The sequence below is a fragment of the Balaenoptera musculus genome, chromosome 2, assembly GCF_009873245.2.
Source record: "Balaenoptera musculus isolate JJ_BM4_2016_0621 chromosome 2, mBalMus1.pri.v3, whole genome shotgun sequence".
In the NCBI taxonomy this organism is placed as follows: Eukaryota; Metazoa; Chordata; class Mammalia; order Artiodactyla; family Balaenopteridae; genus Balaenoptera; species Balaenoptera musculus.
In genome coordinates this window covers 69,933,841-69,960,164 of record NC_045786.1, presented here as the reverse complement: position 1 = coordinate 69,960,164, position 26,324 = coordinate 69,933,841, and the positions used below count along the sequence as shown (strand labels likewise).

The 26,324-nt window shown below is 38.6% G+C and overlaps 1 protein-coding gene across 6 annotated transcripts in view; it reads right to left on the bottom strand.

The window, feature by feature from the left end:
* CSNK1G1 (casein kinase 1 gamma 1) overlaps positions 1-26,324 on the bottom strand; it is a 200,067-nt gene that overhangs the window by 26,860 nt on the left and 146,883 nt on the right. For all 6 annotated transcript variants that reach the window (XR_005018588.1, XR_005018587.1, XM_036841605.1 and 3 more), the window contains 6 exons: positions 16,686-16,837; positions 14,910-15,144; positions 10,345-10,430; positions 8,361-8,445; positions 7,943-8,091; positions 7,182-7,286 (listed from right to left, as the gene is read on the bottom strand). Coding sequence is in view for 4 of the 6 variants with exons in the window: in XM_036841605.1 (XP_036697500.1) it covers positions 7,182-7,286; positions 7,943-8,091; positions 8,361-8,445; positions 10,345-10,430; positions 14,910-15,144; positions 16,686-16,837 (812 nt within the window). In the remaining 2 variants the exon portion in view is untranslated. The remainder of the gene's footprint in view (positions 1-7,181; positions 7,287-7,942; positions 8,092-8,360; positions 8,446-10,344; positions 10,431-14,909; positions 15,145-16,685; positions 16,838-26,324) is intronic.

The window sequence follows — 26,324 nt, the reverse complement described above, 5'->3', positions numbered from 1 at the left end:
GAGGAGATCGGCATGTAAACCCTTCATTCTTAAAAATCATTCATGCAACGTTGTCTATCTAAAAAGCAATCAGGAGCGTCCATGGGTAGAAGAGTCATTCAACAAAACCAATCTCTCTGCATTACTTGAAAGGCAAAGGTCCAAATGGAGTGTGTAAATCCCCAAAGGCAGGAGCAGGAATCTCAAGTAGTGGGAACTCCTTGGGATAATGCTTTAAAATCTTCAGTTGTGATTGCATCACCTGCGTGGAAATGCTTAGTTTACTATCTAGTAGGTGAACGTGGAAATAAAAAAAGCAGCAACCTAGCAGAACATAAATCAAAGGCAAAGCTACAAAAAATAGTTAAGGAAAAACATAGAAGCCTAGTGTAAAAAGTCAAAACCACCACATGTGCCTAGGGCAGAGGAAGCAAGTCTCTCCCAGCAATCATTTGGCAGCGATTCACAGACAGACAGTGGGGAGAACGACACTAACAGGAGGGCAAGAAAATACAGTCTGAAAACACCTCAGATAACCACTTCCATCTATGGCTTGAAAATTATCTCAAATTTTTATTGGAGATCAAGCTACTTTTCTGAAGCAGAAGGCAGGCAAATATCTTCCTCCTGTTGTAACAAACAAATCACCAAATCCTACTCTACATGTAAAGTTATCTTGAAAAATTAATTTTGATTGCATCTATAAAATGGATTTTATCCATTTTACTTCATGGCTCTTAGAATATTTTAAAAGTTGCCGTCTATACAGAACATTTTGGCCTCTCATGTCAGTCTTCTAGGCCTCATTATATAATTACAGTCTTCAACTGTAATTAACAAGAATAGAGACTGAATAATACCAAAAGGTTAGTAATAAATACACTCGATTACATTCTGTCTTACCACACTTCCAAGATTAAGCAAAATTTTAATATAGTATATTAAGTATACTATATTATGTGTTAGACCTCAGGTATGAAATGAAAAAAAGTTGGTAAAGTTATTAAAGTGTATACTTTAACAAAATCAAAAACTTCTCCATTAAGCTCATGAAATAGAACCAATTTTCCTCTGCCAGACAGGGATTGTTACATGCAGTCTGTCAGGTGTACCAATAGTGAGTTCCTGTTTTCTACAGACTTGATCAAATATCAGCGATATTTGAAAATCACTGATAAGAACCTGGAAGGATTATTTCCAAGCCCAATACTATATAGGCCCACAGAGACAGCAGCATCAATTCCGTGAAGCTCTGAAAAAAAATCACAGGAACCATCCTAGAGGTTTGAAATTCTCTACTCAAATCTTGCCCTATTCTTCCTCAAAATGGCATAAGACACCTCCTCTATGGAATGATGATTTATCTAGGTAAGATTACTCTGGAATCATCCTCCTACAAGGAGGTGCCTCAGAACACAGGGTATATGCTGATATACAAAATACTGAACAATGCATACAGACAGAAGAAAACTTTTAATATGGAATAGAGAATTAGGAGCAGAGGTGAGCAGCAAAGACTAGGTCACAGAGTGGGAGCAGCTAAGAAAAGGATTGTAGTTCAGTTTTGCACTTGCTTGTTGCAATATCCCCCTTGGAATTAAGGTCCCAGAAATGAGGAGGGACAGCTCATTCTGAGCTCTGTCCTGTGCTCGCTCTGTGCTGGAGCGGGGCAGGGTGAGTGTGCAATCTCCACACCTGAGCTCCTGCTAGACAGCAGGCAGCAAGTCAGGAAATCACACACGGGTCAGAAGTAGGCAAGTGATCGCTGAGCAAACTCATCTGCTCCTTAAACTAGCGAACTCTGAACCTCGCTGAAAACAAAGAAGTACTCTGTAAAAGGAAGGGAATGGAGAATTGATCAGCTTTTCTTTTTCTTTTTTTTTTAAGGCTACTGGACTTAAATCTAATCCCTTGGAGTCTAGACACAAACAGAATAAATCTGAACTACTCTTTTACTGGGGCATATCTTCTTCAGAACTCAATATGACATTCTTTCCCTTAAACATATGCTGGTCCTATAAAAATGAACAAGTAATATTTGAGGATTCAATATTATCAGGGGTAGGATACCATGTCTGGTAGAATTTAATAATTCTCGATGACCAATATGACTCTTTCCAACCTCAAAACAGATCTGTTCTCCCTAACCTTTTAGGCCAAGTACCCCTTCTTCAAATGCCCACAGAAAATCTACCAAATAAAAGGGGTCTATGGGAGAAAAGAGAAACTAACAAAACTGCTGAACCACAGTAGTATATATTTGTGTAGCATCTACCTGAGTAAGGACTGTCACAAGCTAGAGGTTCTGAAAGGAAGTGTGCTGCTGCATGCACATGCTAATCAATGCAATATGCTATATTTATATATATATATAAATTTTTATATATTTTGCTATATTTATATATGCTATTTATATATATATACAAATTTTTATATATTTTGCTATATTTATATATGCTATATTTATATATATATATAAATTTTTATATATTTTGCTATATTTATATATGCTATATTTATATATATTTTGTTGCATGTCGAACAAACACACTGCATAAGACCTTCGACAGTACTGCACTTCAATATGAGCTATCTGGATAGTGGCAGGACTTACTTCCTGATCGAATTTGATCAGCGAATGCAAGGGAAGCTTTGCTGGGTAGAAATAGGAAGAACCAGTAAAGTTTTCATCGTCTTCCTGATGAATGGTAATGCAGAATTCTTTAAGAGGAACCTGAGTCATGGCAAGATTGACCATCTTTGGAACTGGGAAAGGACAAATACCAAGGGTAAAATGACAGAAAAGACTAACCCGTTGGGATCCTTTTGAGTGGATCTAGCTTTTAGGAACATTTATTCTACCCAAACTCATGACTGAATTACAGTTCTCTAGCTGGGTAAATTAATGTTCAAAGAAATTGTTCTTAAGCACCTGGTATTAATATACCAGACAGATTCAATATAGGTGAGTTTAAATGCAGTTCTCTGGCCACCATGTTTGGGCTCTAGTACTGTATCTAGGAACCAAATGATACTCAATTCAATGCAGTATTCAATTCAGTATGCTGGTCAGTTGACCAGCAAAGCAAATTTTCCCTGAAAAATCCCACCGTGATGGAGGAGAACTAATACAATCTCCTGAACTTGCTTTGCAGCAAGAGCCTGCTGTGTTTTTTCAAACCCTTCCCCTTGAGCAGACAATCTAGCCCTACTCTGGCTGCCAAACAAGGCAGGATGGCTCTTTGTGGAAATAGAAAAAACAAGTAGGAAGAAAAGTTTAAAATTTACTTTTCTTGGAAGGTTAAATAAAAATCTATATTTTAAACAAATATCTGATTTCATCTAAACTCCTCATTTGACAGATTCATTCATTCATCATTCAAACAATTATTTACTGAGTGCCTACTATTCCAGACATTCTTTCAGGGGTTAGGGATACAGCAGTGAACAAAACAACAAAAATCTCTGCCCTTACAAGGCTTACATTTGTGGAAGCTGAGGCCCCCAAAAGCTTAAGTGTCCTGCAGCCTAAGGCTTGGGATCAGCTAAAACCAAGTTCTGAGCTCCTCATCCTTCTCCTCCTACTCTAAGTATATAACTAAACAAAGACTGTTAATCCCAGGCTCACTCCTCTATCACACAATTGATGGGCAGATTTACTCAGAATAAGTAGGCGCTTCAAGCATTATCGTCAATGTCATCTCCAAAGATCTCTCAGGTTTTCTTTTGAGAGCCATCCTCTGCTTGCCAGCCGTCTTCAGCTGAAGCGCACAGCAACAGCTTTGACCCATCCTTCTCCCTCAACCCTGCCATACATGTGAGCTCCCAATTCTGATAGATTATATCCCTGTATCATTTTTCAATTTTATTTCATTCTCACCACTACAGTCCATATGCACCCCCTTTACCTCTCAAGGGAACTCACTGTCTTATTGGTCTCCATGCTGGCTGCCAGGCTATTACCACCTTCTATGCTGAAAGATTTCTAAAGCAAAGTTTTGATCTTATCACCCCTCTGTTCAAATACCTTTAGTACCTATTCCCTACTGAAATTAAGTACTAACTCTCCAGTAGCCCAGCATTTCAGGAGCTTTATCGAACGGCTCCAACCTATTTCCCTAGCCTTGTCTCCTTTATTCACAGAATATATTTTAGCAAAATGGAACTAGATAATTTGTTGTTGCTTATATTTCCTTTTTGCTTGGACTGTCTCTTTCATTTCCACCCAATTCTTCCAAGAGCATTTCAAATGCAGCTTCTTTCATGAAATTCTTTGTCATGCTCAGATTAGATGAAAAGTCTCCTTCCAATCCCTAAAGATTGTGATTTGAGATGCTTATCTGTTCTGCCTTGTGTTATTAAGTTATCTGGCTACCTGGCTTATCTGCTTGTCAGTTCTTTGAGGACAAGGACTCCCTACTTATCTTGGTATCTCCAGGACATACTTTCACATAGCAAGTCCTTAGCTAGATTTACTGAGTCAAAATTGCTGAAGAAAGGTTAGCTGTCCCTAAACTTAATATCTTTCAATCTCTCTCAAGGAGAGATTTTAGTTTCTTCTTTGGCTGATTTCAAAACTTGCAAAGAATTAATCTTAAAAAAAAAAAAAAAAAAAAAGCATAAGGAAAAAACCCTGAAGATGGAACCAAAGCAATGAGACCACAGGCTAAGACACAGTGTAAAGGCTGAAAAGACACTAGAAATCCATTTACCCACAGTGCACAGTGCAGAAAGAATTCTACCCAGTTAGAGTTCAGAATCCTGCTGGAAAGGAGGTATAAAATATGCACTGATGTGGGGAATTTCAATCCCTTAGCAGCCATGGGATACTAAAAACCTTAAAAGAAAAAAAAAAAAAAAACAAACATGCTTTCAAGACTCAACTCTTCAAAGAGAAGCTTACTGCCTTGTAGATGAGATTTCCTAATTACATACCCGGGTTTAATGACTTTTCACTTGAAAGTACACTGAAATTCACTGTACTTTTACTCAGATACTAGGTATGACCTCATTTTCCACCCTGGAAATCTAGGTTTTCAACCATCACTTTCCCCATACCTTTAAAATTCATTCAAAACAGCAACATTGATTATGAATTCACTGAAGCAGAAAAGACAAGGGAAACTAAAGGAAACACATATTTTAGTTTTCAAATATTCTAAAAATATTTGAATATTTATTCAAATAAATATTGAATTATTTGAATAAATAGTCAATATTTATGATGGGCAGGTATGTTATGATTTCACTGACTACTTAAATTATTTTTTTTTCTTTCATACCTTTACTATTTAAATGTATATTTCATTATAAGGTAACATAACTCCATTATAGAATAGTTTGGAAAAATATTACCCACAATACTACAACTTCCAACACTACTTCTGTTAATATTTTGGCATTATCTCCTCCCATTGACTTTCTCATTTTCCCTTCCCCTTCAGGAAAATCATGAGGTATTTCTAATTTTGTATTGTGATTTCTTTACTATACAACCATAAACATTTTCAGGTTGCTACAAGTTTTCCTAAATATTATTTTAAGTGGCTAGATAATATTCCACTGAATAAATGCGTTACAATTCATTTTATTATAACCTAGTTTATTTGATAAAAGATTTGAGCGGATCCATAACCATTCCCTTATAATTGGATAGGTGGATCATTTCTAAAACTTTGCTAGAAATGGCACTGTGACAGTTAAATGCACATAAGTAAATCTGTATCTTGGATTGTTTTATTGTGATTGTTTTATTATGATTCCAAGAAGTAAAATTATTCTATCAGAGAGGATTGTAACTTTATCAAATTACTTTCTAGAGAATTTGTAACAATTTGCAAAGTCAAGAGCAATGCATGAGAATGTCATTTGAACTGTGCACTCTACACTTTTTAAAAGGGGGGTAGCGGAGAACGACAGCAGAAGTCAACAGTACTCTGCTGTCAAATCACAAGTCAGTCAAAATAGAATCATTAGCCAAGTACTCTGATTAAAGTATGTAACTCTGGACCCAATTAGGGGTCATAGTTTGCTAAACCCCATCTTTTTGCCTACTTACTCTCTCTTTTGTCTACTCTCTAATACACAGATTTCCTTCCTTCACACATTTTTTTCTTACCCAACATGCCACACATACATGCCAAAAGTATGTACTCACTGGTGAGTCTATATTTGTGTACACACTTTACTGTACGTATGTGTGTGTATATAACTAAATATACTACTTTTTTGTTTGTTTTTGTTTTAGAGGGGGCACCTGGATTCTATATTCTATTTTTAACCTATGTACTTTCACATGTACATCTGTGAGATAAGTGTTTTTTGCCTTTTATTGTAAAAATGTCTGTGAATATAAAACAGTGAGGTCAGGGATGAGGGGGAACAAGCTAATTTGATATGATTATGTGTGTGTATGTGTTATCTGTTTATTATTCTTTGCTTCTTTATCTACTGAGGTACTCATTTTCCTCTCAGCAATATATAGGGTAATAAGGATTAAAACTGTCATATTTACTTCCCAATCAGTTACCCCTTTCTTTAAACGTTGTCAAATTTGTTGATTTTTTTTTTTTTTTGGCAGGGGCGGGGGTGGTGTTTGCCTCCTCTGTCTTTAGGCTGAGAGAAGCCTCTCATCCAAACCACTAGTTTCCCAAACCATGAACATTGAAGGATGGATGACACGGCCTTCTCTGGAATGGCCTAAAGCAAAGCTGAATCTTCACTACAGGTCCAGATCCTGGCCAGCTATAAAGTTAACCTGGCTATAGGGACAGAGGTGGGGTGGAGATGCCAGTTCATGCCTACGTCAGCTGGAAGTCCAAATTACCCACCCTTCTTAATCAGCAAGGAAAAACCAGCATGGGTGAGAGCTCTACTCTGGACTGCAGATGAGACCCAAAGTGGGCTACCCTGTCCATCCAGTGTGTCTTTGGGCCTGTGGCAGACTGTCCCTTTCAGCCAACAGATTTTGACAGGCCCAGCTTCTCTAGAGTGGATGCTTCATGTAAGACACCTGGCCACATCTCAGTGCTATTACACAACCCTGAGGGATGCTGGGATGCCACACCACAACAGTGAGTAACGCTAAGCCCTTTGTCTTTAATTTCAGTATATACGCTTAAGTGGAGAAGCTGAAGAATTTGGATTTTAATATTAGCCATGAAGAAGGGGGATTTCTGAAACAATGAAGGTCCAACACATACCTGGTTTCGTAGAGGCTGTTGTGATGGCCGATCCCTGTGTGTGTGGCTTTCTCGAGTTATTGCAGATGCACCAGAATCTACATGAACTGACCCTACTGGAGTAGGCTGGAAAAATATATAACAAAAAGTCAAATGGGGAAAACAGGTTCAACTTAATGTCTCCGCAAAGGACAGCATCATTCTAATTCTAATTCTAACAGAACAGTAGTAATTATTATTACTGTTATTATTACACCAAGGCCAGTTTCAAGTCTTCTTGCCTTTACAGTTTGCTTATCTGCAAAAGGGAGACAGTTTGGTCCTCAATAGTTCATTGGAGAGTAGCTTGCCTTCGAAAAGAAAAATAACATCCTACAGTGATGACTGTTAGTATGCTCTAAGGCCCTGTGAACCCAAGGCCAGAAGAGCAAATTCAGAAGTTTCCTCTGGTGCTGGGCTCCACCTGACGGAAATCAAGTCCCTTAACAGCTTATGTAGCACCAGCTCCTGGATCATTCAAAGAAAACTTCTTAAAAACTGACTTAAATTCTGATATCTTAGGACACAGTGGTCATAATCTTAAAAACACAGTTAGTAAGAGTAACTCCTTTATTACTCTAGTGAGAGTGACCCCTGGCATCACCCTGAAAAGACTGGCAAATGGAACGTCTACAGTCAAAGGAATGTTGTGGTTTTTTTCCCCCATAGATTTAAGCAGAAAGTCTGGCAAGGGGTGAGACAGTGCTGGTCTGAGGTGAGGAGGTTAAAAAGAAGATACTTACAATAGGCCTCCCGACCCAGTCATAGGCGTAGTCAAAGGCGTAGCCTTTCCTTTCAAAGAGGTCTGTGAAGAGCGTCCGTAAATACTCATAGTCAGGTTTTTCAAAGAAGTCTAATCGCCTGACATATCGCAGGTAGGTTGCCATCTCCTCTGTTAGGAAAGAGGTTAAAGGCCATGCTCATTAGCTGAATGCTTCTCATGGGGAGAAGCTTTGGGCCAGGCAAGGAATATCTGTACAGACTATTTGACACTGATGTTTTCTTTATGGACCAAATCAAAGTGATAAAACCTATCTTGATTTAAATAACAACAAAAGGAAACGTAAATTTTCTGGAGAGTATCTAGAAATACTAAGATATGGTCTCCACCTCCTTCAAAGCTTCAGTCACACTGGCTGGAGTGTCCTTTCAGCATCCTACCTGGGAAGTTTTCACAGAGAACTTCAACGGGAGTATTCCTTTTGGTGTCACCAATTTTTTGATATCTTTCTTTTAATGTATCAGCCTGTAGAGAAGAAAGAGAGAAAGTTAGTTGGAAAGAGGTGTTAAGTATGGGAGGTCCAATATGTTTCAGGACATAATGACTGTTTCACTCAAACTGGCAGGATTTGTTAGACAGTCTCAATTTTTTTCTAATACTAACAAACGAGAAATGTAGTAGAGATGATATATTTAGATATGTACAAAACATCTGTTCTGGGAAGTTTTACTTGCAAATACATTTAGTAGTCTCAGATAAACACCACCAAATGTAATGAGATGAGAGGCTAAGATAAGAAAATAAATTCAAAATTATAACAGCTTAGTAATGACCCATGGCCACTAGGGTTCAAAAGTTATTCAACCTTCTCATTCTTAGATCAGCTCTAGATAAGATTAAAAACACTGCTAATCCAAATGGGGGCAAACAGACAGATGGCTCCACAATATATATACTGTGAAGCTGAATAGAAAAAGAACAAGATGTAAAAAAACTGCCTTTCTAAGAACCTGCTGTATAAAAAATAAATATATAAAATTAAATTAAAACAAAAACAAAAACAAAAAACAACTGCCTTTCCACAATGTGCTTCCAGAGGGAAAAATGTTAACTATGATACAGGCATGGCTAACAGACAGGTTTGCTATATGTCAGTGGCTCAAAGTAGCCAAGTCTGGTTTGCTCAAGACTGTAGACAGAGGGCTCCTGGAGCTTGGACCAATAATGTGGTCTCAAGGGATTCTCATGAGGCTCTGTCTAGCCTGGCTTTAAGCAATTATGTTTTGAAGTATACTGGAGGAGGTTTAAATCTACAACTACCACTAAAAGGATTCATGAATCATGAGAAAGTTTCAAGCAATTAGTAATATACAAATGCATTATTTGGCTGTATGATGAGCAAACAGGATGTGAAACTCTATTTGACAGCTGTCAGTATCAATGAGAAGGTATATGTGACTAGGAGAAGACCATGGAGGAGATGTTAGGAGAGGAATTTAACGGGAAAGAAATAAAAGCTTCCCAAAGGGAAGGGATAAAAGCCTCACTTTTCAGGACAATGTCCAAGAAAGCACAGCAAAACGAATCATTCTGCCCTTCGGGAGGGAGGGGGTGTAGTAGTACCCAAAGCTACCGATTAAGTTTCCTTCCATACTAACATGTTGAAATAAATCACAACTCAAAAATGTCTTGCATTTAACTATCTAATGGGACTTAGAATGGGTTAGAAGCTCACCATTTCCTAGTCTAACCGCCTGAGGCACAGAGTAATCATTACAATGGTTGTAACTATAACTAATAGTTAACTTCGACACAAATGCACTGTATTGACACTTACCTAAGGAAGGCTATTTAAACTACACATTTCACAAGGAACAGCTATTTTATGCACAGGCATTTATTCAATTAAACACTTGAACAGCAATGTTAAACCTGGATTTTCGTTTTAGTTCAGGTGGGTCCTTAGCCTATATAGGAAGAACAAGTATTTCCCAGTTCCCCTTAGGGGCACACCTAGTCCTGCTGGCCTTGCTGGTAAAATGTGTAGCAGCTGCTATCATCAATTTGTTCCAGAAATTCCCCAACACACTGGGAACAATATGCCTGCTACATAATGTTAGTGAAGGAGGAATACTGACACAGAGAGAAAAGCAGCACTGCCAAGGCTGGGAGGGAATGAGGGAAGAGATTATGGAAAACTCGAAAATAAGGAAGAAGGATCAGAAGGGGAAGAAGACAAACGTGGGCAAAACAGAGCTTCCAAAGCCCAGGTGAGCATTTACATTATAGACTAATGTCGTTCCTGCCTGTCATCCCTGTAGCCAATCTTCCCTTTTGTGCTTCCTACAGACATCAAGTCAGCAACCCCTTCATTATCAACTGAGTACTTAAACAAAGCCCTCCACTGAGCACTTCCAAGGATACCTTGAGTCCTTGCCAGGGCAGGCTGCCTCGAAGGAAATACATGAACATATGGCCTAGGGCTTCCAAATCATCCCGCCGGCTTTGCTCTAAAAAGGAAGACAGATGACACGTTATGTTTGCAGTTATTAAATCAGAAAGGGGTTCAAAACCAAGTAATCCCTTCAGAAACCCGTCTGCTCTGGAAAGGCTCTGCTTACTAATTCTTTGTATATCTAAATCAGGGATAGTATTTTAGATCAAAACCAAAAACAACGTGTACTTCCTTTGCCTAGATCTGCTACTGGCGAGTAAATATCAAGTGAAAAGAGCAAATCCTAAACTAAAATCAAGTCCAAATCACTAACTGGTGAGTAACCACCCCTCACTCTATGCCGTCACCTTCCTGAAAGTAAGATAATTTAAACAAAATGTTATTTCTAGTACATGGGCTACAATTACTCTTTGGGTACCATCACAAAAAGTGAGCAGCAGATTGAGTAGCTGAGGCTGTTAAGAGAGTCCATTCTGGCTCGGCCCACAAAGACACAAGCTGCAGAATGCCTAGCATACACGCCTAGTGCTTTTTATTCATCATAAAAATTAACGCTTAAAATTTAGTTTAATGTAAGCAAACATCAGGGCACAATCCTCAGCTCCATTCCATTTGTACCGTGTCCCATAGCCACCTTAAGAAAAATTTAAAGTTTATTACTAAGGTGCCCTTTGTGGGCACATAAAACAGTATCCCTGCATTCAGAGAGCTTATCATGTAAAACAAGTTGCTGGATTTTTCTCTCTTTTCTTTAAATTGGGAAGATAAGGATGGTAAAGAACTGCAGAATCGTTAATAAAAAATTGTAACTATATCTCAGAAAACATCTTATACATTCTTTGGCTGTCAGACAATAGAAGTAGTACATTCTTCCATTTTTAATTGCCAATTACAATTTATCTCAGACAATTCATGTGTTTATTTTTCAGAATCGAGTTCTGGGCTTTATCAAAAGAAATGACAGATGCAAGAATAAGGGGCTATCTTAAACTTGGTTTTGTCTTCTTTGTGCAGAAAGTAAAACCTAACAGAGTCAGGGAGGCAGGGAAAGGTACTCAGGTAATCCAAAATATAAAAGCACAACACGTTTAACTGCTGCCTCCAATTACAGGAAATTTGCATGAAAAAGAGTGCATAGTACTCTACAGGGCAGATGAAGAAAGAAAAGGCAACTTTCTAAATTGTACTTTGAAGGAGGTTTTTGGAAATGAGGTCACTAACGGGAAGGGGCGGCACCCTGACAAGAGACATAAATAACAAAGTTGAGCTGATACACAGCAATTGAAATAATCTTAAAAAGAATGAAGCAAAACAGCAAGGCCATCAGAAGCTTTTGACTACAAGGCTTGCCTGAAGTTTGCAATAAATTTCATATGTAACTGAAAACAAAAAGAGATTTTGTTAACAGAATTTAAAGAAACAGATTTTGTTAACAGACAAAAACAGATTTTGTTAACAGAACCTAAAGATACACCAAAAAAGAAAGAACAAGCAGGGTGAGTTGAGGCCTCCCACAAAGCAGGGCAGATAGAGAAACCACACCCTGCAGGCTCTCACACTATATCACACCTACTCATCGCCTCTCCATTTTTATATCCACTTCCTGTAAGGAGGCCCCTTGGTAATAAATAATTCAGGGGACAAATGGTTGTACTTTAGACAGTTGAGCACTAGAGGGCGAAACTCTCCACATTTTCAATGACTGATCAGCCCTACAGAAATAAGCCCAGCTTCTCTTCACAGCAAAGCCGTTATAAAATGAGATTTTTTTAAAAATCAAAAACCAAAAAATATAATAAACACATTTAAACTCACTGGAATAAGTAATAAAGTAACTTTTCAAATACTTAAAACCACGAAAAAAAGCTGTGGAATATGGGATAACAGGAAAAATAATGGTTCCTGAGTCAGGTTATCTAGGTCTTGGTCTGTCCTTTCTATTAATTTATTAATCCACGCCAAATTAAGCATGGCCAAGTCACCTTTTGGGCTTCGATTTCCTCATCTGAAAAAAAAGTGGTTGATTTAGATACTCTGAAAAGTCATTTTCCATTTCTAAAATTCTAAAATAATCTACAATAATTTAAATATTAAAGGCCTTTCAAAAAAAAATGAGAGTGAAAATCAGAGCCATGCTTTATTTCCACATTTCTTTGAACACTCCACATTCATTCAATTCAGGATTTCAATTCAGTATTTCCCTTGTTTTTTTCATGCAGGATATTTCATTTTCAAAGAAGAAAGGTTTCAATACCAGTGAGACCAGGAGGACACAAAATTCTTCCATACCATAAAGGCTTGCTTTTCAACCAATCAGAAAGATGTGCTTGGTTTACTTGCATCACATCCCTGATTTTAGGTCAAATATATTTTGTTGAAGGAAAGGGGCCAGGTGACCCAGTGTCCTCACCCTAACTTCAAACATTAAGGAATACAAAATGGGCAGACTTAATCAGTGGGAAGGTGGCTAATCTAATGTAGTAAATATCAGGTTTAGGGGGCTGCTTCCCTTGTTTTCTGCCCTCACAAAATTAATAGGCAATTCTTTCCAGGTCATTTGAAGATACACTTCCCTTTTTCTTCATTACAACATAAAGGATGCAACACATTTGAAAACCAATAGGATTAGGGTTCCTACAGAAACCTCTCTGGGTTTGAGACCATGGCCAGAGTTTAAAGGGCATATGACAACCACCTATATGTATTCTCTGTAATAGGGACATTATAGACAAATACGGTGACAGGTTGGATCTGACATGAAGAAAACTCTGGAACTCAGGAAGTCCACGCATGGAGATACACTCAAAAGTTCCAGCAGAAATGGCTACATCAAGAGATAAAGGAACCCAGTCTGATGACAGTAGGTGCTTAAAACATAATTTGTTGAATAAATGATAACTACCATTATAGAGTCTTTACTATCATCAAGCACTATGCTAAACAGTTTATATGCATTATCTCACAGAACCCTATGGTATAAGGTACTATTACCATACGTCTTTCAGGGTAGATGAGATAACTGATGCTGATGAAGGAAGGTTACTGGACCACATAGGTTTAAGGGAAAAAGCCAGAATTTACATCCCTTTTTCTTAACTATTACACTGTACCTTATACAAACAACACGGATATGCATCTTTTGTCTGCTCTTGCCTTTCCTGACAAGAATAATAAAATCAGAACACAAATGCTGAGCCCAGGAGGCAGGCATTAGAACAACTTCTAGACTCTGTCAGTTAAACCAAACAATCATGACTTTACTATGTACCACACACTCTATCTCCTTGTAAAAAGGAAGGAAGAAGGGAATTCTGAGCACTATGCAAGAGACCCATGTTACATATATTATTACCCATTCAACCTGCAAAACATCCTTGTGAAATATTACTCTATTTTTACAGGTAAGTTTCAGGGAGATTAAGTAACTTGTCCAAAGTGACACCAGTAATAAGTGCCAGAGAACCTTCCAGCCTAATTTTAAACTATTATGTTTAGTTAAGTGACAATATCCATGTGGTTACCGAAAAAATCCTGACAGCATTCATTTCAACTCGGGTTGTATCATACCACTTTGTAATGTCATTTTTACTCTTCACTAATACTAGAATCCTCATCTGAATATCTGAGCAGTTTACTCGATGAGGCAACTTTATAGCTATTTACATTAGCTTTAATGTACTATTGTGTAAAATACTTATTGTGTAAACTGTTTGTTAATGTTTAAATACCTTACATAATTAGCTACGTCTAGGAGTCTAATATTCTCTTTATATGTCTACTCTCTAGGGTGGTGATTTTCGAACATATCTTTTCAATCACCTTAGAACCTTTTCTTCAAATAGAATCTTCCATGAAAGCCCAATATATAAAACAGATAAAAAGGGAAGCTTTCCTGGAGAAGCTGGCAAGGGCCCAGGGCCCTACCTACTGGGCCTTCTCACTGTTCCTTAGGCTTCCCTCGCAAATACTCTCCCCTGGACTAGTCCCTCTAACAAGTGAGACTACAGCTTTTAGCAATATTTATGCAAATTGTCTATCCTGAGTAAAATTCAAGACTCATGGAAAAGCAAATATATTTTCACTGAATAAGACACAGGCTTTTCCCTGAAAAATGAGTCACGAAACTATGCACAGAGAACAGAAGGCTAGTCCATGTTTTAGTGAAGCACTCTTCCTCAAAGCAGATATCAGCCTGATGTCCTTTTCAGGTCATATATGGGGCCATTTGTATGTAAATATCAAACTCATCACTAAACTTACTAAAATGTTATCACCTTAATTCAATAATTCAAGTACCACATTCTGAGAAACTAAGCATTTGGAAACAAAGAATGAAAAATCCTTAAGTTGTCAACAGGATACTTAGGAAAGTCACTCACTAACTTACCATCTTAATTTCTCAAGTACAAAAATCACTTACCCTGTGAAGCAATAAGAATCACAAGTTGTAATGCACAATGGGTACAAAAGTGTTTTGGGAATAAAAAGGTGTTTTAACAACCTGCCCCTTTCATGGAGCTGAAAATAAACACACCTTTGCCAAGATGCGTGTTGATGGACATGTATCTTGCAGTTCCAGTTAAACTTTTGTGCTCCCTATAAGGTATATGCTTTTTGGTTTCCGGGTCAATGTATTCCTTGGCCAGTCCAAAGTCTATAATGTGTATAACATGCTCTTTCTTATTGCCTTGTCGGCCAATCAGGAAGTTCTCTGGCTTGACATCTCGGTAAATGAGATTCTTTGAGTGCACGTATTCCATTCGGGAAAGCTAAAAGAGAGAAAAACAATGATAGAAATACTACTCTAAAGAAGTTTACTGTAAAAATACATCAAAATGTTTTCTTTTATCAGCCCAAAGCTTTGAAATTAAAAGAAAACTCATTTCTTCACCACCCAGAGCCACTTTACTCTTGCAAACCAGAATATATTTTCTGATACAAATACATATATGACAAATATCAAGATAAAAGAGAGAAGGATAGGGACTTCCTTGGTGGTGCAGCGGTTAAGACTCCATGCTCCCAATGCAGGGGGCCTGGGTTCAATCCCTGGTCAGGGAACTAGATCCCACATGCATGCCTCAACTAAGAGTTCGCATGCCACAACTAAGGAGCCCGCCTGCCACAACTAAGACCCTGCGCAGCCAAATAAATAAAAATTAAAAAAAAAAAAAAGAGAGAAGGATAGTACAGTTCATCTAAAATGATAATACACAGTTTTACTTCATTATGCAACAATTTTCAAATGATGAATAGAGTTAGTGTTTTTATGTTACTTCAGAAAGTAAGCATTTGAGAGGCAAGAATTACTCCCAGGCAGGAAATCAGAATATGTTGGTGGCCTTTGAAGACAGGTGCCACTGCCACATTCACCTCCTGCCCACACCTTCCTATACTCTGTCTCTTTTGTTGCATAAATAAGGGAAGTGAGGCCCAGAGAAGTTAATACTGGACTGATATCACAGAGCTAACTAACAGCAGAGGTAGGAGTATAGGTTTTATGAGAAAGTAAACATAGCCCAAAATAATAATCATAAAATTATTCAAATTTCATTAAGTTCATTTCTATCTTCAAAGCTTTTCTACTTAGTATAGAAAGGGAAGCTTGAGCATTTGAATTTTTGACTCAAAAGTCAAGATCAATTTTCTAACATTTCCAAGTCTTTAAAGTGGGTGAGACCATCACCATTTCAGACCAATAAAGACATCCTTCTGCTTAGGGGATGACAAAGTTCTCAAAGGAACTGTCTTAACTGTTCCTTAAACTGGTACTGGTGTGTACTTTGGTAGGAGCTGAGAAAGCTGCCTCTTCAGCTGTCTCAGTCTCTGTGAGAAGTAGAGGCAAGAGAACTAAGGCAGGTTCTTGGTCACACAACTTTGGAATCTGATTTTAGGGCAGTGGGTTACATCTCCAATCTTTACTTGGATGCAATGGTAAGGAGAGAGGGAGGACATGACAAAATTTTACAGTCATGTGTTTAAAACCTATAAATAAAACAACAAAGAAGTTACTTGCATTTGTACAATTTTTCCTAATCATCCTCTTTCTCTCTAAATAAATTTCCACTTCACTCAAGGTCAGAGTATTGCTCCAAGGTGCAAATTCTTAAAATAGAGCAAACGGCAAATGCAGTGCAACTTCTCTGGATTAACCCTTTTTGCCCCAGCCAGCTTCCTAGAATGCCACCAAGCCGGTAAGTGTGCATTCACTAGGTGTCACTACAGCTGGTAAATCACCAACAGGGACACAAGGATGTGGCTGGGAGACCCGCCCCGCCTATCCTTCTGCAGAATGGCAATGCCAACTTACCAACTGAATGGCTATCATTAACACAGTCTTCAAAGTAAAAGTTCGGTCACAGAGGTCAAACAAGTCCTCCAAGCTAGGGCCAAGAAGCTCCAGCACCATGGCATTGTATTTCCCACATGGTCCAAAGTAATACACCTGTGGGAGACCTTCACCTGAAAGCAGAGGGAAAATAGGGTGCAGAGTGAGGGACACAAAAACCAAAATATGAGATAGCTGCAACAGCACTAAGTAGATAAAAAGGAAATATAATTTGTGAGATTTTTGTTTTCTTTCATAGTCCCTACTGGAGAACTCAAACTGAGCACAACAGCTTCAAAGGGAACTAGTAATGTGTGGGAAAGGCTAAGCCATTGCACAATATGTTCAAATAAGCAGTTATTTAATACCAGAGTGCCAAAGGCATTTCCACTGCTATGTAAGACAGAGAATGGTCCCTGATCCACTGCTGGATCGGAGCGTAAACTATTCTCCCCCAAGGATGCCCAAAAGCGCATTAGCATAAAAGGTTCAAAAGATGGCTCATGAGCTCAAAGGCCAGGCTAACACACCTTGTTGCATTAGCTGGTTTCATTTGCACTCCCTATGCTTACTACCAAAGCCACAAGGAGATGGAACTGTTTCCAACTGTTGCTCTGAGGAGAGCTCAGACTGAAGGGCTGAGGTCACAGAGGATACAGCCTGGTCCTTTTCTCATAGGGAGTCTCTGTAGTTTCCTGTTTCCTAACAGTTGGAGCCAAGTCAACAGACTGGGTTTGGTTACTGATAAGTAATTATGAAAGGAAAAGGAATAAAAATACAAGGCTGGGTTTTCCCCAGATTTGAAATTCATAGTTATAAGAAGCCAAAATCTAGACTTTCTCACCTACGTGGCAACTTGTGAATGAATTTCCTCCTTAAAGTGTATTGTAAATATGAGGCACTCAATAAATACGTGCTAAATGGCACCATGTGAACTGTGGGTATGAATGAGACTACAGAACTTTTAAAAATCTGGTCTTACAGAGTGAGAACACTTCCATCTTAATACACTTATGTACACCACGGTCTACAGTTGTACACGCTGCAGATTACTGCTTGCTCCTGCCTGTAAGTTTTTTAGACAACAAAATTCTCTCCATCTTCGCATTTTATTTGTACAGATAGGGTACAGGCAGAGGTAATTATATCTACTGTAATCTGAATGTTTGTGTCCCTCCAAAATTCGCATGTTGAAAACCTAATGCCCAGTGTGATGGTTTTAAGAGGTTGTGGGCCTTTGGGAGGTGAGATCATGAGGGCAGGGCCTTCATGAATGGGATTAACCCCCTTAAAAGAGAGACCCCACAGAGCTCCCTAGCCCCTTCAGCCATGTGAGGACACAGTAGGAAGTCAGCAGTCTGCAACCCAGACGAGGGCCTTCACCAGAACCTGACCATGCTGGTATCAAGATCTTGGACTTCCAGCCTCTGGAACTGTGAGAAATAAATTTCTGTGTTTATAAGCCACTCAGTCTGTAGTATTTTGTTACAGCAGCCCAACTGGATTAAGACAATGTCTAATACTTAGAACTTTAACCCAATGTGCCCATCCTTCTCTCTATCACAGGTCTTGTATATCTGGAATCGGTATGATTCATTGCTATGATATGTGTTTATTTCATGTGCTGCAATAGTCTATCATATTCCATCTAAATACTAAACAACTTCTTTCTTAGTGTTTAATAGGCTCATTCCTGTCTCATACCATTTCATATAGTATACTCTGTTCCTGCTAGCTCCATAAATATCCACTGAATTGTCCTTGTGGTTGTTTTGATTCTCCCTATCTCCAAAAGGAAACCGAGTTTAATTTATCTTTTTTCTCCTGTTGTTTTGAAGAACTCCTTCTTCAGTTCATTTAAAATATATAAAACCTAACAGCTGTTCCCAATGAGTTCTACTGAGAAATCCAAAGCAGAACAGTACCATAGAGATTTATTGCTTTTATTAATCAGACACATGGTAGATTGTAGTTTGGAGATCTTTAAAATTTTATATCCTATATAATAGTTTTCGATGTGACTAAAATTTGATTTTCCTAATATAAAAATTATACTCTTCAAAACAGGTGTGGCAGATCTGTTGGTTACCTGCTCAATATCCATTCCCTCCTTCTTTCTTAACAACAAAATTTCTAATTATTGTGAATAGCAACTCGCCCAGTTATAACTTTCCAGTCTCCCTCGATAATAGGAACGACAAGTGAGATGGAAGCAGAAATTGTTGGATAGGGTGGTTCTAGGAAAGTTCTTTCAAGGGAGCTGACTCAAAAAAAAAAAAAAAAAAAATAAGGGAGCCGGCTCAAGTTGGAGGTATGCCCCTTTGAGATGACCGAAGCTCCAGAAGCCATCTAGAACCATCAGATACCTTGAAGATTTAAGATAGTACCAAGATGGATGGAGCAAAATTAGAAGAACCCATCCCTGACAGCTATGAAGCAACCACACTAATGTTGGGCTGCCCTTCCCTCTGGACTATTTTAATCCAAAAGAAAAATCTATCTGGGACTTCCCTGGTGGTCCAGTGGGTAAGACTCTGGGCTCCCAATGCAGGGGGCCCGGGTTCGATCCCTGGTCGGGGAACTAGATCCCGCATGCATGCCACAATTAAGAGTCTGCATGCCACAACTAAAGATCCCATGTGCCGCAACTAAGACCCAGTGCAGCCAAAATAAATAATAAATAAATATGAAAAAAATATATATCTCATGTAGCTTTAAAAAAAAAAAAAGAAAAATCAATCTCTACCTGACTGAACTACTGTTATTTGGATTTTTTTTAACAACCAAATCTAATCCTAATTAATAAACATACTATTCCTTTACTTGGTTAAATTGCAAATCTAGGCACAATATCCTCCTTCTGAAGTACAAGCTAAAAGTCAGACCTGTGTAGAAATATAATATTGGCATAATTTTCTAGCCCTGCTGCCAATACTTAAGGATCAGCTTAAAAATAAGACAGATGATCATCTTGTTCTTGACAATCTTCAGTACCAAATCTAGGCATCTCTTGTCAGAAATTTCCATGTTTACAAGGAAGTCACAAAAGCTTTCTGGGTGATGTCTATAATTTCTAACTGTGAGTAATGTCACTCGTAACTCCTGCCTAGTAACTTCAAAGATGTGAGGAGTTCATACTGGCTGCATTATTGCTCCTTTTATTAAATACTCTGAACCTCACAATACCCTGTTGGGCTTTGGGATGCTCAAGACAACTTCTAGATTACTGAGTGGCCTTGAAGCTTTTCTCAAAGATGGACTAAGTCCAAGATGCTAGTGTAGAAAGAGCTCAAGTCAGAGTCATGGATTTGGTTCTGCTACCAACTCTGAAAATTCTTTCACCTCTTTGCTCTTTTTCATCTGTAAAGAGGAGGGGTTTAGACTGGTTCTCTTTTATTTTTTTATGTTTTATTTTTTGGCCACGCCGCGCGGCATGTGGGACCTTAGTTCCCTGACCAGGGATCGAACCCTCAACCCCTACAGTGGAAGCGTGGAGTCTTAACCACTGGATTGCCAGGGAAGTCCCTAGACTGGTTCTCTTTTAAATCCAAAATTCTGATTATAGCTAGGATTTCCTTCTAGCTACCTTCTAGGTTCCTCTTTGTAAAGCCATAGCACCAGTATGAATGAAACCTGTCTCCATGTTATATAGAATATGCGTGGTACAAATTCAAATGTAGCTTGTAGTGGTAACTGGTAGTGGTACTCAATTGAAAGTGTGTCTACTAGAAATATCTCTAAAACTTTAGAAAACAGATACAGTGACTTCACTTCAAACCTACCAAACCAGAATTTCTTTCTTTTTTTTTTTTTTAAACCAGAATTTCTAGTAGTGGATGTAAGCATAGCTCCACAGGTGATTCAGAAGTGCAACCTAGAGGGTAGAAATAAAGGGCATTGCTTTGCTTTATGGCTAATATATTATGAAGACTCAGAAAACACTGACAGACTAATCGCTTTCAGAAGTTCTCTCACATCAGAACAACTGGACTCAACACCTATTGAAAGGAATCATTTTAAGGCTATTTGAAAGACCTGTCTGTTTAGAGTTTCTTAGGTATTATAGAAAATGTGCTGCTGAGTACAGAAGTCTCTTTGGGAGATGTGGCCTTAATTTATTAGAACTGTCTGTACAGATAGAGATGCCCACACAAGTTCCAATCTGTGTCTGGTTTCACACATGATTGCTCCAAAACAGGCCAGTGCTGGTGGTGAACGACACAGACACAGGCCCACTAGGAAGGTCTGCCTCTTTGGTCAGAGATTACTGTACAGTAATGATTTATCACCTGGGCTGTATTTAAATGAGAAATCCTGTATATTATGTTTCACACTACTTTTGCAGAGCCATCGCTAATCCATTGTTTAAGAAATTTTAAATTAACCAACATTATGGTGGAATTCCTTTAATAAGACTGGGGATGAGGGCAAAGCCTTAAATACAATAAACATGGGGAAAACAAGGTACTTCCTGCAAATAATTTTGAGGTAAAGGGAATGAAGTGGGGGAAGTAGGCAATGTAGATATGCACTGAATTCTTTGATCCATGGTATTTCAGAAACTAAGGTACTGTTATAATCTCTCCTCTGCTCTGAAAATAAAAGCACTTAGTTAAGGTCTCCCTCCTAAATTGGTCAACTGCATAAAAGCTTGAAAATTAAAGAAGTAGATTTCAAATTCTCCTCTTCTGAAGGATTTCCAACAGATTTCATTATATTACCTTTAGCCACAGGTTAAATCTCTCATAAACCAAAACTGCAAGGTTATATACACACTGTACAAGTTACAGTGTATATTTTCACAGGGAACTATGAAACAGCTTTTCCATCCATCAATAACATATTCTTATAACTCCTGCTGGACATATGGCCCACACATATATCAAGTTGCACAGAACAGGAAGTGAGATGTATAACACTACAGCTAATTTTCAGTCTGTCATAAATTTAACTTGGGTTAAACACACCAAATCAAGGGTAACGGCTTCTTTATCATCTAAGCTGTTACCTAAAAAGATTCCATAATGTATTATGAACAGTAGCTACTCTAAGTAGAGATATTTTTAAATACACATCAGGCTGAGAACTGAAATAGAACCACCTTGAAGCTTTTGGTAATTTGATCACATTATTGCCTAATAATTAGCCTTTCATTCTTTTTGAAAAACTAAATTACCTAGATGTGAAGCAAATTCAAATAAGTCCCATACCTACATTAATACCCAGATGTAAAAAAATAACATCATATAAATATTTCTATGAAAAAATAAGTATATGCTGATGATGACTGTCTTCTAAAGTCAGGGCTGGAAAAAACCTTTAAGGACATAATGGCCTCGGCAATTCCCTACTTTTATTTATACAGTTTGTTTTATAATTTTTAAAGAAAAGAGGATAGTTTTTCTCCAAAGTTAAGCTGTCCTTGGTCCCATCAATGGTAGCGGCTTTTAGCACAGCTACTGAATGTTCCTTAGTGTTTATGAGAGGTCAGGGAATTACTGACACACAGGGAATTATCACCAGGGGTAATAATAATAATATTAGGTAAGTCCACTTAACAAGAAAGCAGAAAGAATAGGCAGACTAACATGATAATATTCCATAGGAAGAAGTGAAAGGGGGAAATGAAAGCATAGGCTTTAAAACTCAGAAAATATAAAAACAATGCATTATTACAAAAATATGAGACAATACATGTGTTTGTTTCTCTTTTAAAAAAAGAACAGAATCCCTCTCATTTCTTTGACTCTGAAAAAAATGCCTTTTTACAATATGAACCAGTTCAACATATGAATCTACTTAAACTGCTGATTTAATAACAGAAAGAGCTAGACCCAAAATTAAAGAATCAGGACTACTTTGCCTTACCTATAATGAAAAATGTTTTACAACTGTCTTGATCACTGGCCTCTTGGGAACTGGAATATCATCAGACATATGCTCGTAACATGAGCTCAAATTTGTATGGTGGGAGAAGAGAAGGTGAGGAAAGGCAGAGCAGAGGAATAATCTCACATTTCTGAGCCAGAGAAATTGAGCTTTTACAGTTTCTCTATTACATACACACATAATTACAAAGGCCTTAAGCCTCAAAGCAGGTTCAAAGTTTTGTTTATCCAAAGGAGTCAGGAAAGAAAGTCCAAGATAGGACAGATTTCTTCTGCAGCAGATAGCATCAAAGATAAAAAATGTTTTAAAAGTGTGTTGTGTATTGGGGGTGGGATTGAAGGGTAGGGGATCCTTTCTCTTCCCCAAAAGACTAACTCAGCTCAGAACTGGTAAATTTATGGGATAAAAAAAAACCCCCCAATCTCTGAAATTTTACCACTTTGTCCCTGTGATTAAGTTATATAGACAGGGTTTCCCTGGTGGTGCAGTGGTTAAGAATCCGCCTGCCAATGCAGGGGATACGGGTTCGAGCCCCGGCCCGGGAAGATCCCACATGCCGCGGAGCAACTAAGCCCATGCGCCACAACTACTGAGCCTGAGCTCTAGAGCCCGCGAGCCACAACTACTGAGTCCACGTGCCACAACTACTGAAGCCTGCGCGCCTAGAGCCCGTGCTCCGCAACAAGAGAAGCCACGACAATGAGAAGCCTGCACACCGGAACGAAGAGTAGCCCCCGCTCACCACAACTAGAGAAAGCCTGCACACAGCAACGAAGACCCAACACAGCCAAGAAAAAAAAAAAAAGTTATATAGACAGACTATCTACTGAGCTTCAAAAGCTGAGAGATGATCAATTCTTCTTAACACACACCTGAACAATAACAACTAAAAAGAAAGTTTTAGCTGGCATTTAGAAGGAATAAGAAGAAAAAAAATGAGATTATTCAAAGTACAGTGAACCTCTTCCTGACAATCCTGCCTCACTCCCATTACACTTTCTTTGTCCATGTATCTGCCTTCCCTATGAACTAAGAGAAGGTTGTTTGAAGGCAGTGACTACTATGTGTTAATTATGTTTGTATATTGCTGCCTAGCACCAGTCCAAGCACATGGTAGATAAGGGCAGAATAAGTACTAAGTAAATAAATAAATACAATTCAGTGAAACTGACTTGAGTTTTCTATTTGGAACACACAATATTTAAACCTCAAAATGCTAAAATACACAGAGCAAAACGAATTAATCAGATTTTAAATGTGTGGGAATGCTAACATAATTGATATTTCTGAGTAGTTCTTATTTGGATTTCATGGGAATGATATTTAAGAAGTTCTGTTGGGCAAGCCACCAATATGAAGATTCCAAGTAATTCAGAGTTGTAGTATTTCTACATGGACTTTCTTCTGTGTATTTTCTTCCATAATGGTTGTATATGGTATGTGCAGTTATGTCTTTGCTGTTCCCACATGCAGGTGAACTATGTAGAATTATTCATTTTAGTGAACAGCACTGAAAAACATACACACAAACAAATGTAAACGTCTTCCTATCTCTCAATAAAGCACCTGCCCATCCAAATAGATTAAATGACCAATGAAATTAGCCATCTAAGTTGTCTAATGTGCAAAGGAAGTCTGATGACATCTTCTTATCCTTTTCTTCTCCCACTCCATTTTTAGACACATTCTTTATTTTGGTCCTAACTTGGAATTATATGGTCTTTTCTTTACATACATAGCCCTTTTCCATCTCACTTCAATCTCACAGTCATCTTATGAACAAAAAAGGGAAAATACTAATGACTCCATTTTACATATGAGATAGAGACCCTGAGAGACACTGTGACCTTTCCTAGCTGACAGGGTGCCCAAGTAACACAACCAGACCTCTCAACTCCAGATTCACTGCTCACTTCGCTATACTAAGCTGCCAACATTCTCCGCCTTCGTTCTTCTTCCCTTTCATTCATGTGGTTGCCAAAGTTATTCTCTGTGCTCCCTACCCCACTTCTTCCAAACCACATGCCTTTTTGGTTAACATTATCCTTCCAGGATATAAATCCGCCACCCTACTACACAGGCAGATTAATCTGGTTAATCTGTCCTACCCACCTCCTTGGTTCCCAATATTTATTTTTGGCTGCGATGCGTCTTCGTTGCTGCCCACGGGCTTTCTCTAGCTGCGGCGAGCAGGGGCTGCTCTTCATTGTGGTGTGCGGGCTTCTTATTGCGGTGGCTTCTCTTGTTGCAGAGCACGGGCTCTAGGTCCAACAGCTTCAGTAGTTGTGGCACATGGGCTGGTAGTTGCGGCTCGCGGGCTCTAGAGAGCAGGCTCAGTAGTTGTGGCATTCGGGCTTAACTGCTCCATGGCATGTGGGATCTTCCCGGACCAGAGCTCGAACCTGTGTCCTCTGAATTGGCAGGTGAATTCTTAACCACTGCGCCACCAGGGAAGTCCCGATATTTTTATATCAGTTACCTGAATACTATTTTACAGTTTTTGCATCATCTGTCCATCTCTCCATAGTTTTCATTTTTTAATTAATTAATTTATTATTTATTTATTTTATTTTATTTTTGGCTGCGTTGGGTCTTCATTGCTGTGCACGGGTTTTCTCTAGTTGCAGCGAGCAGGGGCTACTCTTCGTTGCGGTGTGCAGGATTCTCATGGCGGTAGCTTCTCTTGTTGCGGAGCATGGGCTCTAGGTGCCGCAGGCTTCAGTAGCTGTGGTGCACGGGCTCAGCAGTTGTGGCTCACGGGCTGTAAAGCACAGGCTCAGTAGTTGTGGCGCACGGGCTTCGTTGCTCCGCGGCATGTGGGATCTTCCCGGACCAGGGCTCGAACCCATGTCCCCTGCATTGGCAGGCGGATTCTTAACCACTGCACCACCAGGGAAGTCCATCTCTATAGTTCTTGATTTGTCAATTCCAGTTCTTTATCTGGAATGGGGGCCACCTGGGACATTAGTTTTTTAAATTATAAATGTGATATATACTAATTTTAACTAAATACAATAGCAAACCAAAAACAGTACAGAAACATACGAATAAAAAGTATTCATATCCATAATAGATGATACACATACACATAATTAAAAATACTTTCCTGCAACTTCATTTGTAATTTAATATGATATAATGGACATTTTTCCTTGTCAACACATGTATGCACATCATTCACTTTAAAAGTTACATCGTATCTCCCCCTATGATGTATCACATTTAAGTTTTCCTGTACTGACGGACATTTAGGTTGTATCCGTATATTTGTTATTAGAAATAGACATTATAGTGAACAGCTATTGCTTTCACCTGACATGCATCCTTTTCTTCTTTCTTCTGATAACATCTTACTCTTCCAGCAGGAAAGCACCATTCCTTCATTGTTACTACATGTGGTTAAAGTGGGGTCAAGCCATTTCCCACTGCCACCCCAAGGATATGACTCAAGCCAGATTAATTAGAGGATTCTATCCTCCTGCCCTGGGGAACTGGGTCAAGGATAGGAGCTTGAACTATGTCGGTACAATGAGAGTCAACTCTGGGCCTTTTTGAAACTATAGAGAAGGAGGAGCAATTTTCGACCCCCTCGATCACTAAACTGGAAGGAGCTTAGCCTGAAGCTACCAGAGACAACCACATGAGAACAGGTAGACTACTTATCTGAGAATGAAACCAACACAGAGAAAGCAGAGCTGAGAGAAGCAGACAGACAAGTATACCACAAACCTG